This window comes from Columba livia, chromosome 9 (assembly GCF_036013475.1).
Source record: "Columba livia isolate bColLiv1 breed racing homer chromosome 9, bColLiv1.pat.W.v2, whole genome shotgun sequence".
Classification (NCBI taxonomy): Eukaryota; Metazoa; Chordata; class Aves; order Columbiformes; family Columbidae; genus Columba; species Columba livia.
In genome coordinates, this window is record NC_088610.1 from 1987197 (window position 1) to 2005617 (window position 18421).

The 18421-nt window shown below is 42.2% G+C and overlaps 1 protein-coding gene across 1 annotated transcript in view; it reads left to right on the forward strand.

The window, feature by feature from the left end:
* SCHIP1 (schwannomin interacting protein 1) overlaps positions 1-18421 on the forward strand; it is a 143715-nt gene that overhangs the window by 37826 nt on the left and 87468 nt on the right. The window contains exons 2-4 of the mRNA XM_065073430.1: positions 3629-3693; positions 4569-4649; positions 7217-7367. Of these exons, the coding sequence (XP_064929502.1) occupies positions 3629-3693; positions 4569-4649; positions 7217-7367 (297 nt within the window). The remainder of the gene's footprint in view (positions 1-3628; positions 3694-4568; positions 4650-7216; positions 7368-18421) is intronic.

Genomic DNA, 18421 nt, shown 5'->3' on the forward strand with positions numbered 1-18421 from the left:
CTCCGGGATCTTTAGTGATGGTGCCAAAGATGCCAGGAGAGGAGGGTCTCAAACCAGCACCGTGGTGTGTCAGCCAGAGACTTGCAAGAAAGGGGAGGAAGAAACGCACATAAGCGCAAGTTTTCCTGCATTAATGGAAAATCAACATTCAACAAAAGTTCTATTAAAATTCGGAAGAACGTCAATGAAATAGAGAACCAAAGCTGGTGTGTTTAAATAACAGCTACGCTCACTCTTAATTATAAAACAGGAAAGCAAACCTGTTTTACTACTATTTCTGGGCTGTGGTTCTGTTGAAATCAGAGCTTTGTCTTCTCATCTCTGACCCCTCAAGAAGCACTGTTTTATATTCATTTGGTGCCGAATTTACAGACCTCTTAGGCAAACGTACTCAAACGCACATGTCCAAAAAGGATTTTGAAAATTAATTTTTAATATATGGCCTCTGCTCTGATTTCTCCATGCTGGTTTAAAACTACAGGTATAAATAGCTCCACTGACCTAAATGTATATTTTTGGGTGTAGCAACAAAAAAGAATCATTGCCTGCTCTTGGAGGTAAATATTTATCCAGGGACAGCTCTGTGTCTGCAGATTTCTTTCCTTAGAATTTGCACTAAACTGTGTTTCAAAATGGATTTATTGGGAAGGAATTTAAGGATAAATGGGCTTAGATTTAGATTTCTGTGCTGCCTTGCTGATCCCGTATGTGCCAATTGCTGTCACCTCCACAGCTGGTCACACAAGAGGTGACGTTTCTGTGCCAGCCCAAACAGGACCCGAGTCTCCAGCAACCTCTGGGTCTCTCCATTAAAAGAAAAGACCCTGAAATCTGCTGAAGGCGGCTGGGTGAGGTTGCTAAATCATTGCGCTTGATGTGAACCCTGAGAGCCTGGCCTTGGGCTGTTTGGAGCCAAACCCAGCTGATTTGCAGGGGAAAAAGGCAGTTTTGCCCCAACTGTAAATCCCGATGACAAAGCCAGGCTTTTCCAGCATGCAGGCTGTGCTGGGAGCCAGCTGGGCGCAGCTTAAGGCGGCTCTTCTAGGCTGGCTTCTCCCTGGTGAGACTCTGTTCACTTGACCCCCTTGGTCTTGTCTGTCCCACAAGGTTACAGGGTTTCCTGGCAGTAATTAAGTCATTGCAATAGCCTAGTTTCCCAAAAGTACCGTTCTACAGGCTGAAAAATCATTAATGTCCACGTTAAGGACTTGAAAAAGGCACTTTAGTTTGCTCTTAACACCGGTTTTGCACTTCAAGCTTTCATTGCTTTTCCTTCTGGAGGTATCTATGTGTCTGTAGGTATTGGTTGCTATTAATATCTGTATTCAACCGAGGCAGAAAAACAAACATTTTCCAATATGTTTCCATTATAACAAGGTTTACAGAGGCGTTGTAATTCATCGTGTGTTCCAGCAGAAGTATGGATCTCTTCCAATTTAATTTTCGGAAGTTGGAGTTCGCAGCTGGGTCGCTCCTGGTGCGGTGGGGAGATGTGTCTCCTAAGGCTGTGGGTCGGGACAGTTGTCACTGTCACTGTCACCCATCCGTCACCGCGCCGGGGGCTGGGGACGGAGCATCCGAACCATCCGCCTCGCAGCAGCACAGCCAGCTTCATAAATTCTGTTGCAAGGAGCAGTAATCAATACTTCATGGTTAATGACACAAAACTGAAATTAGTATAGATTTTGTGTCTCCTTCTCTTCCCAATTATGCAAACATTACTATGCCCCTTCTGTCGTTGCCTTCTATTACAGCTTTTATAAAGACTACCCGGTGATGCTTAATTGAAAGACTGAATAGTCAAAAATGTCACAACCAATTTTGGTTTTTACTCTTCTTTTTGTTGTTGTTGATTGCTCTTCACCCTGAGGTTAATAGAAAATGATGTCAAACATAAGAAATGATTTATGTAAGTCATGCAGGTTTTGTCACCCAGAGCTATATATAAAGTCAATTGCAAATTGTTTTCACATTCTAAATTACAGTACGTAGCTCTGGGATACGCTGAAAAAAATGACCAGTGGGATAAGATGGGAGAAGAGAAGGTTATCTTCTGAACTGAGCTGTGCTTTGAAGAAGATGGTTTTGAGAGATGCTTATTTTGAATATGCTAGAAGAGGATGTTCCTCAGAGCAGGCCCAAAAGAAATATGTTTAAAAAAGAAAAAGGAAGGCAAAAATCAAAAGGAGTTTCTCGACTGGGTTGTGGCATCAGCCAGGCCTCCAGGATTGTGCAGAGTGTTCTATCAGGAGGGCAAAGGCTGGGGCAAAAATTCGGGAAACCTCTAACTTGTCTGTCGTCTTGACAAATTGAGTTTATGCATCAAACATGTTTTATAGTAATAGTCCTTCTAAGGCTGGGGGGAAATGAAGCTGCGTTAGGAGTAAATCAGGTACCAGCTCTGATCTTGTTTCATGCTGGCCAGGGTAGAATCTTGTACGGGGTTAAAAGAGCCATGCTAAAATTTCGGTTTCACGAAATGGGCTTTACTGGGGAAAGCAAGAAGTAGAGTTGGCTGATTCATTTTGGTCCCAGAGATCGCAACAATCCCATGAGAAACAGAAGTCTTGGCTTCATCCGCAGGTCAGATAAGATACATAAGAAGAAAATATGCTTGTTTTGCCTTTTTAATGTTCGTAGCCTTCCTGGGAATCCTGTATCTGTAAGCAAGGTAGGTGTGAAGTAAATTACCCTCCTGCCTTACTCCGAGTAGCTTTTGCTTTTCTATTTGATTCCCAACTTAATGAGCCAGAAGAAGCCATGAGTTAACATCTTTGTGTTTTGCACAGACTTCTCATTTTCCAGCGGTGCTTAATTATCAAACAGTTGATGCAGAAACACCAACCCAAAGGCACATCCCTGCAGCTGGGGCTGGCGATGCTCTTTGCCTGGCGTCCCAGGGATGCGGTTAGGGGTCCAGCATTTGCAGGGACAGAAGCTCAGCCCAGGGGTCGCATCCCCTGGAGCACACGCTTTGTTGCCACCAGGTTTTCCTCCACCCACCAACTCCTGCCCCTTTCAAATAATAAAACCCTACTAACCAGATAGCAGTTTAGTTTTTTTGAGCTGTATCTATGTGCTGAACGTCATGGGTAGATTGTTCCCAGGACATCAGCCTGGATGCAGGGAAGGCCAGCTATGCATCTGCAGTTAAATTTGTGGCATTCCTGCTATCAAAATGGGATCCAATGCAAATACCCTGGTAAAAACGACGGGCTGTAAATCTCAGCCAGCGACTCTCTTAATTATGAGACTGAATACTCTCTGATTGCAGAACAAAGAGAAGTCCCTGAAAGTATGAGCTGGTTCTCACTTGCCTCTTACCAAAACCATCTCAAAAAAGCAGCCACGCTCCTCAGACATGAGAAAACACTTTCCTCTTTTGCTCTGTCTGTTGTTTTTGTAGGTCTGATACTTTCTTTCAGACTTGTGCTGGATATATTGACCATTGACATATCAATTTATTTGCGGTTATTTTGGATATCTAAATTTGAAAGCAATCCCGCAGATGTCACCCGGGTGACCATTTTGTTTAGTGGTTGACTCACCACGTCTTGAGGATGGATCTCCAGTGTCAACCAAGGGCTTTCCATAAACACATTGAAATGGGTTTTTTTCCTCCTTGCAGGAAGAACTCAAAAGGCTCCAGCACACCTTGGAAAAGGTCATTGATGGCAAAGACTCGCTTCAAAGGTAAATGTGCAATTTCTGCTGTGTCTCACACATGATGATGTGAAATGGCTTTTATAAAGCAACAAGTCCTTTCTGAGGGACCGTCTCTCTGTTGTAGACTTAAGTTTCTCATTTGGTAATATAGTAAATATTCAAGACTTTGCATCTCTCCCGTAAACAATTCTTATTTTTAGTTACAGGAGGATAATTTCTGAAAACTGCTGCTGATTGAATGATGTAATTAAGTGTCCCGTAAAGTCTCAAAATAACTCCACAGGTCGGGGTCTAGTCTTACCAATTTCCATGCCAAGACCTTTCATTCATGTCGCTGGGCTCATCCAAAGCAGCGTCCCCGGATATTTGATTTTTATCTTTTAACATTTTAAAATTGCTTCCTCAAAAAGATCCGTTTGCAGCATCAACTCCTCGGTCATCATTTAGTACAAAGAATTTTTCCTTCATATTCCTGTATGGCTTTTGCTGATGTGATTCATTTGCTATCGGCACCACCATTGTTACTTTTCATTTTACTCTCCAGCTTTTCAAACGTAGCCCCAGGGATGAAAATTAATTTAGCAAGACTATCTATTGTATTTGCCAGTGTTTTGGTTTTATTTGCAGCAGCTTCTTTGCTGGCTGTGCCTGTCTCTGGAGCTGGGGCATCTGGAAGGTTTAGTGCAAAGACTCAAGCAGGTTCCAATCTGGCAACTGGATCCAAATTCCTCCTTTTTGTTAACAGTCAAATGGGGCTGAAGGTGGGGACACAGATGCTTTTCTCCAAAGACAGCAACACCTTATAGTGAGCAGCTCTCGTATGTTCCTCTCAACATTTCTGAATTAATTACAAAATCATAATGCTGAGACACTTTAAACCCATTTTCCTTCCTTTTCCATAGCCATCAGCTTGCCATGGATAAAGAAAATAATTTTGAAAAATACAATATCAACTTACAGCCCTTGGAATCAAAAGTGAAAATGTAAGTAAGGATGAATGTCTTTTCTGCCTTTAAATGCAGCTGGATTTGTTTGATTCATAGAATCGCAGAGTGTCAGGGATTGGAAGGGCCCTGGAAAGCTCCTCCAGTGCAGTCCCCCCATGGAGCAGGAACACCCAGATGAGGTTACACAGGAAGGTGTCCAGGCGGGTTGGAATGTCTGCACAGAAGGAGACTCCACAACCCCCTGGGCAGCCTGGGCCAGGCTCTGCCACCCTCACCATGAAGAAGTTTCTTCTCAAATTTAAGTGGAGCTTTTGTATTCCAGTTTGTACCCATTACCCCTTGTCCTGTCACTGGTTGTCACCAGAAGAGCCTGGCTCCATCCTCCTGACACTCTCCCTTTCCATATTGATCCCCAGGAATGAGTCCCCCCTCAGTCTCCTCTTGTCCAGCTCCAGAGCCCCAGCTCCCTCAGCCTTTCCTCACACGGGAGATGCTCCACTCCCTTCAGCATCTTGGTGGCTGCGCTGGACTCTCTCCAGCAGTTCCCTGGATTGATTCTTGAACTGCAGAACCCAGACTGTCTCCATCATGGATTTCTGTGTAACTTTAAGTAGGAAAAAAAAGCCCAATTTTTCAAGGTAGCTGAGCGAAGCTGCTTTTTATTGGCAAGCACAGCAATTTCTATCAGCCAAGGCGCAGGGCTGACACCTAGCTGCACCGCCTGGAACAAGCAAACAAGCATCACTGTCCTTTGATAACTAACTCCCCGACTTCCAAATGCAGTAATTTTAGCCTCTGTAACATATTTCACACATGTCGTACAGTTTACCATGCGCTCGGTTATTTTAAAAGGCTTGACTGTGCTGTAATACACGGGAATCGAACTTAAAACTCACCCACGTGTCTATGGGAGCAGAGGGCTCCTCTTGGTGCCTCTTCCAGCCTTGTTGCTCCATCAGGGCAAAGATTCTGTGGCCCAGCTTTACACAGGGTTGGATCTGTTGCTAAACTCCATACTGAATTTCCTTTTCAGCTGAAAATCTACAGCTGACTTGCTATACGGGATGTTAAAATATTAATGCTCTATTAAAATATTAAAAGGACATGACATTTCAAATCAAAATCCAGCCAGCATCTTTTAGCCATGCAAATATAAGCCAGATGAAAGAATAGATTTTCAGAAAGCTTTCTAGAAGGGTAGTTATGGCTTAACCTGGGCATATTCTTGAGCTTTAAAATAGAAAGTATGTGTAAATATAAATATGTAAATAGTAGTTGTATGTATTACGTATACATTATGTAAGTAAAGCTTGAAGCTGAAACAATGCAAAGTAAATACTTGAGGTGTAGATACATAGGGTTTTTTTAAAGCCAAATACATTTACTGAAAGCTCCTCCATTGGCATTTTGGGGAGCTTGGGTAGATATTTCTGTCCATTTTAAAGCTGTCGTGTGAGAGCATCACAGGCCTTAATCTCCCTGCCCGGCTCTGGAGTGCACTCATCCTGGTGAGGCTGAAATGGATGTTGTTCCTGATCTGGTGTTCTTCTAAAAAATAACAAAATACATATATTTTACTTCCTCAACCTCAAGGTGTTCAAAATGCCTTGTGTGTTGGGAGTGTTGTTCCCTGACCGGAATGAAAAATGAGATGCCAGGAGGTTCCCACTGTCCCACTGTCAGGACATTCCAGCGCTGTGAGCGGTCACTGAGAAGTTGTGCTGGTGTTGAGCTTCACCCTCCTCCTGCCAAGCCAAGAAGCACCATTTGCCTGTTGGACTCACCTGTGTGTGATCAAACACCTTTGCAGTGGTGCCTGGGTGCTAAATGTTTTTTCTGGTTTATGGAGATGGGAGCAGAAATGACATCTTAAAAAGGCAAGGTGAAAGAAAAAATATATAGATATATTCCTAGTGCAAAGTAAATCCATGCCAAGGGCTTTGGCCTCTTTGGTTTGAACCATAAAGCACGTGGTGAGGTCCTGTTTTAAACACAGCTTTAATTCCCAGCATCTCTCACTGGTGTCCCTGGCACCTTCGCAAAGGCACCGGTGGGCCGGCACTGCCACCTGGTGAGAATGGAATTTCTGGATAGAATTTCACATCAGATTTTAGAAACACGGTCAAAGTTTAGAGTTTGGAAGCAGAGCTCTTGGGGATGTGGTTTAGTGCTAGAGTTAGGTTATTTAGGTTATGGTTGGACTCGATCCTGAGGGTCACTTCCAACTAGAGTGGTTCTATGGTTCTATGATAACAACGCCCACATGATCTTTTGGAGGAGGTTTTAAGTCCCCAGCCACCCAGGATGGAGGAGGAGATTTTAGAGGATACTGGTCCAGCCCTGAACTTCCAACCATATCTGCATTATAATCTGAGAGCCGATACAAGATGTTGAAGGCTGTTTGTTCTTTTAAGCAGATAATTACATGTTTTTAATTTTTTGCAAGGTTTAAGAGAATTGCTAATGTAAGACCTACAGGGGTTAGCTACATGTGGTCATTGTCCAAATCAGAAAACAAAGTGCACAAAACAAAAAACAGAAAACCACCCAAACCCACCTATTCAGTCAAGAATAGATATTTTTAAAGCCTTTTTTTGCCGCAGCATCCAGCGAGCATGGCGGGAGCACCTGCAGCGCCAGGACCTGCCGCCCCAGCAGCAGCTGGACAAGCGCAGCCCGTCCCCATCGTCCTTCTCCTCCGACAAGATGAGCCGCTCCGTCAGCATGAACACCTTTTCCGACAGCAGCACACCCGTGAGTACGGCCCTGGGGCTCCTCGTCCCGCTGCTTGCTTTTTGTTGGGTTCCTTTCTCGGACTTTGGAGAAACGAAAGCTAAATTGGGGGCTGATCATGAAAGAAGGACATTTTGGGGAGCAGCGGTGTCTCAAATCTGCAAGCAGAAGTGCAGCTTGTAGGTACAGCTGAACACGTGACTGTGCACGTTAGAAGTGGGTCATGGCAATATTGTGGATTGGACACAGCAGATATTAGCAGTGATTTTGGTGGGAAAAGGTGTTTCCAAATAGTGATGTGTTCTTCTGCAGAAAACAGGTGTTTTCACATGTGTTTAGCACTTTGTGTTCTCCAAAAAACCAAATTGCAGTGCTTTTCCTAGAAATAAATGTGGTTTGTAGAGTGTGGGGTTTTTTTTCTGTTTTTGTTGTTTTTTTTTCTTTCCTAAAATAGAGGAGTTGATTTAAGGTTTCAAAATTAAACTTGATTTTGGAAGAAATCTTCACGCCACCTTGCAGACTGGGTGACTGGCAGATGGAGGCTGTACTTCTGTTTTTAAGGTGATTCTAAACTAGAGATCCAAATATAGAGCACATTTCTTGAAAACAAGTGGCTTTGTGGCTGGCTCTGGAGCGGAATCTTCTAGGTCAATAAATCTGCAAGTAGGTGCAGAGTTTATAGATATTGCTTTGTGACAGAGTACATTGGTTCTGAGGTAGGTGTAGACTAGAGCACATGGAATAATTCAATAATTTTTAACAAATTCTGGAGGTTGCAATGGTGTGTGTTAGACCAGGTAAATAGAAGCAGGATGTGTCCCCCAGTTTGACTGAGGTGTGTACGGGAGATGTGAATGGATTGTCTGGATGTGAGGAACAACTTCTTCCCCAAAGGGCTGTGGGGCATTGGAACAGGCTGCCCAGGGCAGTGCTGGAGTCACCAGCCCTGGAGGGTTGGACAGACCTGAGATGAGGTTCTCAGGGTCATGGGGCAGTGCCAGGCGTGGGATAACATTTGGACTCCATGATCTTGAGGGTCTCTTGCAGCCAAAGTGACTCTGTGATTCTATGACCCTTGGTAGGAGTGCATGTTGCTCAGCTGTAGGAAGCTGTTGCCCATCCCAGGGCAGCATTTGGTGGTTTCCGAGTTCGCTACAAAAATCTAGGAATCATTGCTAATGAGTTTCTTAAAGCAGATGGAGTTCCTGTGCAAGGAAGAGACGTTTCTTAGTTTAATTCTGCCTTCAGTTGCGAAATGGGAGCAATGCTGCGTAATGTCAAGTGCAAGGCAGCTTCACAGATCCAACAGAGCTTTTCTGTGCTAAGAACTCTGGTCTTGGACTTACAGGGACAATTTGACAGTTTCCTCCATTGAAGCAGGTTCAAACTGAAGCTAGGTGAGCTCTTTCCAGCAGCTGTTATTTTTGTGACACCATGGTTAGGCAGGCTGCATTAGATTTGACAGCATTTCATAAAATATTACTGAGGGTGCACTGTTTTATTTTTAGATGCCTTGTGTTCATAACTGGAGACCAGGATGATAAACTAGATTGCAATATTGGGTTATGTGCTAATTTCTGATGTATTAAATGAGTCAGGTTCCTCTAATGAGAGAGGTAAATGTGGATCTCATTTTTCTGTTGCGAACACTGGTTGGAGCCGGGTGCTGTGCAGGAGCGCTGAACCAGCGCGGCCACCACAAGAGGCCCCTCATACCCTGCACGTGGAGGCTCTTGGATGCTCTCAGAGGTTCTCCATCAGTAACTTCATTTGGAAAATGATACATTTTCGATGCTTTCGGGTCTTTTGAGGTAAAATGAATACATCCAGGAGTCATGTATTTGTGGGAAAATGAAGATTGGATGCTAGAATTGCTACTCACTCATCTCATTTCTGCATCCTACTTGTTTAATGTAAAGGAAGATGGGAACATTTTCTTAACACTTTCCTAGTGCCAAGCCTGTCAATAACCTTTGAAAAACTAGGGAACGTTTCTGGAGGCAAAGGAACCTTTATGTATTTAGTGTGACTCACAAACTTTTTAAAACCAGCCCTGCTGATGGCAAATGGTATTTTTGGTTTGGAATTGATACTGTCAGATTCAGGGCAGGACAGGGATAAGGCCAGAACAAAATAGGGACAATTAACCATCAACTGTTGACGTGTGAATGGGAGAGTAATTGATTTCCTTAACCAAATAAAGGCTTGGGGAGAATTAAATGCACCATTTGGACTGAGCCACATTTTGTGCTCAAGTGTAAAGTAAACTCAAGGAAGGAGGAAAAAAAAACCCCAACATCTGAGCAGAGAAACTGCTGTAATTTTATATTATCTTGAAGTTTTGTGTTTACAAGGCCCAAACTAGAAGCAGAGGAGGGGAGTTGGGGAATAACCAAGCAGTCAAACATATCCATTTGACAAGTCCTTGATTGGTTCTAGATAGCTGGAAATCAGGTACTCCATTACTATACATTAAAATAATTGTATTTACAGATAATATACTTTAAGAAAAGCAGGAAGGTTAGGAAGCCTTTCCTGGGATGCAGTGACTGAAATACAATATGAATGATTACGGTTCTGGAAAACTCTTTTGTAGTAAGATGTGCATCTCTGGGGAAAGTTCAGCACTGCAGACAGCGGCACCGGCCGGGCTGGGGCCTCAGACAGGGGTCCCTCCGCCCGACCCTCATGGACCCGCTGGATGGTTTGTGTTGGAGGGACCTTCAAAGCCCATCCAGTGCCACCCCTGCCATGAGCAAGGACATCTTCACCAGCTCAGGTTGCTCAGAGCCCTGTCCAGCCTGGCCTGGGATGTGTCCAGGGATGGTTCATCCACCACCTCTCTGGCCAACCTGGGCCAGGCTCTCACCACCCTCAGGGCCAACAATTCCTTCCTCATGTCTGACCTGAATCTCCCCTCCTTTAGTTTAAAACCATCACCCCTCATCATATCGCAACATGCCCTGCTAAAAAGTCTGTCCCCATCTTTCTTACTGGCTTCTTTTAAGTACAGAAAGGCTGCAATAAGGTCTCCTGGAGCCTTCTCTTCTCCAGGCGGAACACCCCAACTCTCTCAGCCTGTCCTCCCAGCAGAGCTGTTCCATTCCTCTGATCATCCTGGTGGACTCCTCTGGCCCCTCTCCAACAGGTCTATGTCTTTCCTGTGCTGAAGACCCGCGAGCTGGACGCAGAACTCCAGTTTGGGGTCTCACCAGAGCGGAGCAGAAGAACAGAATCACCTCCCTTGACCTGCTGGCCATGCTTCTTTTGATGCAGCCCAAGACACAATTGGCTTCTGGGCTGCAAGTGTGCGTTGCCAGCTCATGTCCCATCTTTCATCCATCAGTACCCCCAAGTCCTTCTTGGCAGGGCTGCTCTCCACCCCTTCATCCCTGGCCTGTGTTGATACCAGGGCTATCCCCAGCCCAGGTACAGGACCTTGCACTTGGCCTGTGCCCAGGCATGTGGCAAAGAACATGGTGTTTTCTGCTAATAACGTTCCTTCTGATGTTCACAAGGATGGGAATAACTAATGCTGTAGAATGATCATTTTTTACATGAGCACAGTGCTTGAGTAGGTTGCTTTCTTCTAAGAAATAGCCATGTTAGAGCTATAAACGTGTGAAATGTGGTTTTGCAGATGTGACCCTGTGGTTATCTGGTTGATGTCACAGAAAGTATTTTCTGAGATCTTGCCCCTTCCCCACAAGCTCAGTTTGTTGCAAAGCCAAATCCACATTAAAGACCAGCTTCCTGTTTTGTCTCACAAGGATACTGTTAACAGTAAATGTTACTTCAAGCTAATTACAGTGGCAGGTACCTGATATCCATTCTCTAACGTTCAGGACAAATACCACAAACTGAAAAACATCTCCTGTGAAATTAGGATTTACTTTTTCTTACTGTGAGGGCAATTGAGTACTAGCATGGGTTGCCCAGGGAGACTCTGGAGTCTCCATCCTTGGACATATCCCAAACTATCTGGACATAGTCCTGGGCAAACTCTTGCAGGTGACCCCACTTGAGCAGAGGGGTTGGCCCAGGTGACCCCCAGAGATGCCTTCCAACCTCAGACACTCTGTGATTCTGTAAAGTAATACTGAGGAACTGGAGTGAAATATTTGTACATGGAGAATACTATTGAGTCGAAGATAATGCAGAGAACTGCAAAGAAATGTTTACAGCTCATTCTGTTCATAATTAAGCCTCTTATCTGGCTGGTGTTCTTATCTTGTAGCTTGGGGAATTTGTGCTGCAATTAAAAAAAAACCCATTTTTACTTAGTAAGAACTAGCACATAATTTAAGAAGTTTGCTATTGGGGAGGGAGGGTTCTTTTTGCAAAGCAGCAAAATAAAAAGATACAAGACATTAGATTTCTTTATGAAAGTTTTTTTTGGTGTACTTTAATAGTGATGTATGTATATCTTTGCTGGCTTCCACCACTTATCCTGTGTGTGTATATAATTTTCTCTATTACAAAATTTATATAGTGCAGATCTACTACTAAAATCCATGACTACTTACTGTGGGCAGAAATTACGTGACTATTTTTCATTAAATCACAAAATTCACAAGGTGCAAGTACTTGTAATACGTAGGCGGGTATTCTCTTCATGACTTGCAAACTTCTGCAGGTGGAACAAAGGAAAAGAAGAATAGCCACGCTGTTACCACATGCTGCTCACTGGGAGTTATTTAACCCTTTGATGTCAGATAGTTGCCTTTTTATCTCTTACCAGCCCTTTAATAGATGTCATTTTTGAACACTGTCTTGTTTGGATGAAATTTGCTTCTTTGCTCTAGTACCAGTTGCCTTTGGTGATCTGGGGCTGGTGTAGCCTGAGGGTTCAGAAATGTGGAGTTCTCTAGAAAAAGAGTTTTGGATAATGTCATGTGTTTTATAATTGATTTGCTCTACCAGAAGTTGTCACTCTTATGACTTAGGAAAAAAATGTCCTGAATGCTTTCGAACATCATATATTTATAAATCTTGTCACCTTTAGCTAAACTGATCTTGGCTTTGTGTACTGCAATGCAGGGCTATTTAGAAGGAAGAAAAAAGGTGGAGGGTAAAACCCAGGCTGCACTCATGGTGGGTTTAAACCTTCTCTTGACTTAACAAAGCCAGAGCTCAGCCCTCCAGGGCCTGTATCTGGGGACTGCACATTGGGATTTTTTTCATTATTATCAAAACTTTATTTTAAAAAGATAAAAAATATGAAATTTGACATAGAAGATTGAAGAAATTTTTTTCAGTCCATTGATTCATCCCTTTTTTCCTCCCCCTGATGGAAGTTCATACATCATCCTGCCTGACGTAACTTGAAATAAGACATTTCCTAAAGGAATCTGCCTGCAATCAAACGTACTTTAAGATCCATAAGAAAGGCCTTGTGATGTGAAATCTTCACCCTCCTCTTTCCGATGGGGCTTGTGGGCAGATTGTCTCCTTGTTCCCATTTGTAGTGTCAATTGGATGAGGGTTCATTGTGCTCATTTTAGAGGCTAAAAAAATCCTGTGTATTAGAGCCATGAGAACTCCACGGTTCTTGCTGTATCCTGCCTATCCCCCCTAATTCTGTTTCTCCTGTATTTTCTGTTCTGTTCCTCAGTTCCATCTGCTTCAGCACTGCACTCCAATCCTGCCCTTCTGTCCTGCTTAAAAAAAATAAGAGAGCACACTGTAACGCATTAAATATATATATATATATAAAATTAGGGCTCCACATTTGGGTAGCCAAAAATAGCTCGTTTTCCAAATAGAATTTCTACCTTGTCTGAGATGGAGCCTGGGACAGCCCTGGTGGGAGGGATGTGTTTGAGAACAACAATATTCTTCTGAAAAATAGAATAGGTTCCCTTGGTTTTCGCTATGACTGGCTTGTTACTGAAAGCGAATATTCAACTGTTAGCAGGAATTTTTCAAACACAACCCAGCAATCCCATGTGGGGATGGATTAAGGTAGCACAGAGTACAAACGGGGACTGTAAAATAGATTCTCCCTCTGGCAGTAATCAGGCAGCGTTTGCAGGTGGTTTGTTTAGGTGGAACTTCCACCAGCTAATATAATTTGTGCTGATTAGCAGAACGAGCTCCAGTGCCAAACAGAAAGCGTGACTTGATTCCCTGCTCGTGAATCTGGGACTCAATATCGCAAAGAATCTCAGAGATGCTAATTGTGATAAATGTATTAATGGTCTCAGTGATAATAACGTGTTACATATTTGCAAACTGAACCTCTCTCTAGCAAAATAGTGATGCCTGTGGCAGAGAGTCTCATGATTTTGTTCTGGAAGGTCAAATGAAGAATTGTTACCATTGTTTCTGATTGTCTAGAATGGATTAGTAAAGCCCTGATTGCAAAACTAATCCAAAATTAAGAGGTTTATGACATAAGATTAAACATAATATAAAGGTAGAAAGATGGGAAGGAAATATCCAGTTGGGAAAAGACCTCAGCCACCAAGCTCAGTTTGCTTTGCTGTCCTTCCTCCCACATGTGGTACTTTGAAAACTAAGATTCAGTTCTAAAAATGGAATAAAAATCTGTCTGCAGCTTTTGTGAAGATGCCCCTAAAAGAAAGGGAAGGAGAATGTGCTCTTTGTCCTATGGAACTGGCTTCGTGGAGCTGTGAACAGCCAAGGAGAGGGAGCCGCCTGATAAATATTTACAGTGTGATTTCTATATAATGTAAAAATGAAAACCTTTGTGTTTGCTCTTGAAAAACATCGATGGAAATATAATTAAAGATGAGGAAGACAAATCCAGCTTTGGGATGAAAAGGGCTTAATTAGAAATCAAATATTTGACGATTTAGGAGAAACATTAATGCTGGTGTAGGCGATAACACTTGAACGTGGAAACACATGTTATTTTCAGTCCCTATAATTTGCTGCAGATAATTTCAGCTTTAAATGCAAGCAGAGAATACACAATGCTTCTGGTCTAACACGGCGTTTATCTTCTGAATGGGGATTTTACATAGAAATAGTTCTTGCGGTGAGTTTGTGTGTACGTGTGTACAGACACATAATCATCTGCAATGACGATCTATGTTCAACTCTCTTACAAGTTGTGTGTCCTGTGGGGCTTTTAAATGCTGGGATAGCAAAGGGCCGTCTCAATTCCTTCCTGCCGGGGGTATGAGAGCACCAATACATTTATTTTTCTTTGCGTTGTGTATATCGAATATTCACTATAGATGTTATTTAGTCGGTTTGATACATTGCAGTTTCGTAGCAGCAAAATCAATTCAAAATTCAAAATAAATTCATGGCTTTGGTGTGGTGGCTCATGATGGGATTACCTGGCTTGGTACTTAAAAATAGTCAGTTTATTTTAGAATGTCACATATTCCACTTGAGAAAACAAGGCTGAATACATTACAAATGTTTTCTAAGACAATTTTATCTACAGTATCTCATTTATTCCTATCTCATGGGAATTCCACACCCTGCCTTTTACAAAGCCAGGCCCCCAAAATGAAAGTAATAACAATAATAATAATACTGAAGACTTGTAATGATTAATCCGGCAGGTGGGTGCAGACCATTATACAAAGTTCTTGCAGGTTGTCTCTCCAGCCCCATGGCAACATCTTGAAAATCCAGAATTTCATTTGTTGAAGGGCCATCTCCCCAAATCACATTTCTCCATGTTACAAGATGTTCTGTACATCTGTCCTTTTATTTCTCAGTGGTTATTCTCATGCAGACCAGGACTGAGCCTTGGTGATGGTATTTGCAACCTCTTTGGGGAGAGATCCCTCTCCAATTGAAAATGGTCTATTTTTCTCTTTAGACCGGGTATTTTTCTGCTATTTAGGGTGTGCAGCTAAAATATACTAAAATCTGCTATTCCTCCAGTGCAACATACAGATTACTACAGATAAAGTAATCTTTAGAATTGTTTTTCTTTCCAGCAACTGCTGTCGCTGTTGAATTTTTCCATCTCCGAGTTGTGCAGGAAGGGGCCATGGTGGGATGTGAAATTGTTTGAGACTGGGAGATTTCCAGCCGCAGGATGGCCCTGAGGGAATCAACTTCACTCACTGGAATTAATTATGTTCTGACCTTACCAAAAAAGGGGAAAAATGCAAGAAATCTAAGTAACAGCCAGTACAGTCGTGATTAGTAGGACCGGGAGGAATTAAGTTATAAAGTACATGTAATAGAAACTCATTAGTATGTAGGGGAAATTCTTTTGAAATAGCCAGAGACAGATCCATTAAATTATGTTAGTGGCTCTATCGACACTGAAATGTGGCAGCATCGCTTTAATGGTGTCTATTACAGTGGATCTTTCCAAATATATTCAGTTTATATACTCCACTAGTGGAAAGTATTTATTTCTGCTCATAAAATATATTTTTAGATTAAATCTACTGGAAAAGTGTATTTTTACCTGAATAAATACTAACTATTTTAGCTATTTCTCTCACTGCTGTGAATTCAAACAACCAAATGGCAAATATTGTCCTGGTCTTTGACAGATTCTGAATCTCTTTTAATTACTACATTTTTTTGAGCCAGTTTTACTGCTTTACACATACAAAATAACTTCTTAGGGTCAGCTAATGTTCATTAATAAGACGTATATGACATTTTAGGAGGGACAATGTGCCAAACAGCTCTGCCAAAGGGATACATTTAAGGCAAAACACCTTATATCTTAGGCAATTTCTCTCAAAGTGGTGATTTATTTCTCCATGCCCCTCATGCGCGAGAGAAAATAATGTCCACAATGAGTTCTTGCACAACTGGGTGCCGATGGTACCAGTTTTGTGAGCAGATCCTTCTCTGGGGCAATAATATTTATTACTCTAATGGATTAAGACGCAATTTTTGATGTATTTCCTCATTGTTTTGTTTGAGAAGTGATCCTGTGGATAATACCTGCCATGGATACAATGTCAGAGATGAAGCAGGTTTAAATAGCCTGAATTTAAGCCCAGCCTTGCTCTGTGCCCTCTATACTATACATAGACTCTCGATGTGATACAGGACATAAAGAACAACCTTTGCTTGTAGTTGAAATTTTGGAGCATGTCTTATTAACTTTCACTCCAATGGATGGAGATTCATGTGTTTTACTAATTCAGGTCTTCGTATTTTCTCCAACCCTGATAACTGTTCTTTAGCAGGGCTGTTCTGCTTTATCAAAGGCCTTCAGGAGATCGAAGGAGAGCGCTGGACCTTTGGGTTTTATTCTGTGTCATTAATAACTTCCGTGGTTTATTTGATTCTATCACTTGTTTGTCGTCAGCGTATGAAACCCCTTTGGTCCGTGTGTATTGCTGAGGGAAAATTGCTGCTTTTCCCTGGGTAAAAGTCTTGGAAAATGTTGGTGGCTTGGGTCCTCCAAAGGACCTAATTCCTTACCTCTCTATATGATACACATATATTTTATTCTGCATTATATTCAGTTGTATCTAAACTATAGCTGCAATAGGAACAGGTTCTGGTTGGTTATTTTTGTTTCTCTGCAGAGGTAACTGCTCTTCTTTCACAATTTTATTCGTCCTTGGGATTTTTTGTGTTAGTAGTAATTGCTTTTGACCGTTTTCCTCTTATGCTTTTCCTATGGTGAGGCCTACGAACAGGTGTGGACTGAGCATGGAGGGAAAAGAAATCAAAATCCCTTCTTTTCCACTTCTGAGACTCTTTCTTCCTTGTCTCTGAAGTATCAGCCATTCTGAGCCTCCTCTGCTTGATATCCTATAACTTCCGCTGTCCTACCCACATAACGGTAGATGTTGAAGGGGTTTCCCTTTTCTTTGCTCTCATCTCCTGCTCTTTTATACAGGAATATTTCATTTATCGTTGCCAGGCTCCCTAAACCCACAAACTCCTCGGGTTTCTTCCCCGCGGGGCTGAGCTGTGCCCAGGGCTTCACCAATGCACCGGTTGTGACCCAGTCCCACCTCATGTGCTTCAAACTTCTCTTCGGTGGTGGCTTCGGAAATTTTAGACTTCATTTTGCCCATTCGGGATGGTTTTATCCTCCTTAACATCTTAGCCCGCCTGCTTGGGAGCCAGCCTTCCTTAGGGCATGCTTAGATTGCTTTAATTGTCCCTTCTTAGCAGATATTTAATTAAACGTCTTTTCCTCCTGTTGGACAGGACAGTTTGGTGGGAGGAGCAAAAATGGTGGGGGTGTGAGCAGTTAACATCAGGAGATACGTGAGTACAGGGTGTCAAAAAGGCCACAGGTGAATGTTGAATATTGCTGTGCTATATTGTATTTGACATTTTACTGCTGTGTCTAATACTGCATTCTTCACATCACGTGCAACAGTCATGCTGCTTCATTATTTCAAAATTGAGAAGCTTTTGTTTTTTCAAACTAAAACCCATGTTTCCAGTTCCTCATTATGGAGCTGGTTTAATTGCATTACTCCTCTCATTGTGAGATTGAATATGGCCATTCAGCTAGAAAATGCCACTAGAATAATGTAAATGGCCAAGCTTTGGTCTTTCCAAGGTATTTAAAATTCTATCGCTGTTCCCATAAGCCACAGACAGTGGATTATTTTTCATGGACAGACAGTACATCGTTCTCCTGGGGGTTTTATGGACAGACTGTATAAAATGATAACGCAATGAATGGGGCATCTGCCATACTCTATCAGCTGCCTAAATCAGCTGTTTCAGACAGAAATTCAATAGAGTAGAATATGTTTCAAATAGATTTTCAGGTACAAAGTGTAACAAGGAATTTCAAGAGTATTCTTGATAAATTTGCACTGAGATAGCTTTAAAGACATTTATGTTGCTTCAATAAAGATGTAGTTAAGCTGCTTTCAAGCCATCTTCAAAATAATAAGATTATTTTGGTATTCTGAGGAGCTAAGAAGAATATAATATTATTCTTTTTCTATTTTATTATTATAGTGTCCAGAAGTCTTAGATATTGTACCACTTGTTGAATAAATTACCGTTTTAGTGAGGAACAAAAGGAGAATCTTGTCCTGAAGACCAGTGTGGGGATGGAAAGGAAGAGAAGGTTTTGCATGCAGAAGTAAAATCCTTCCTGGTAATTTTATTTTTACGCAAAATAAGTTCCATTATGA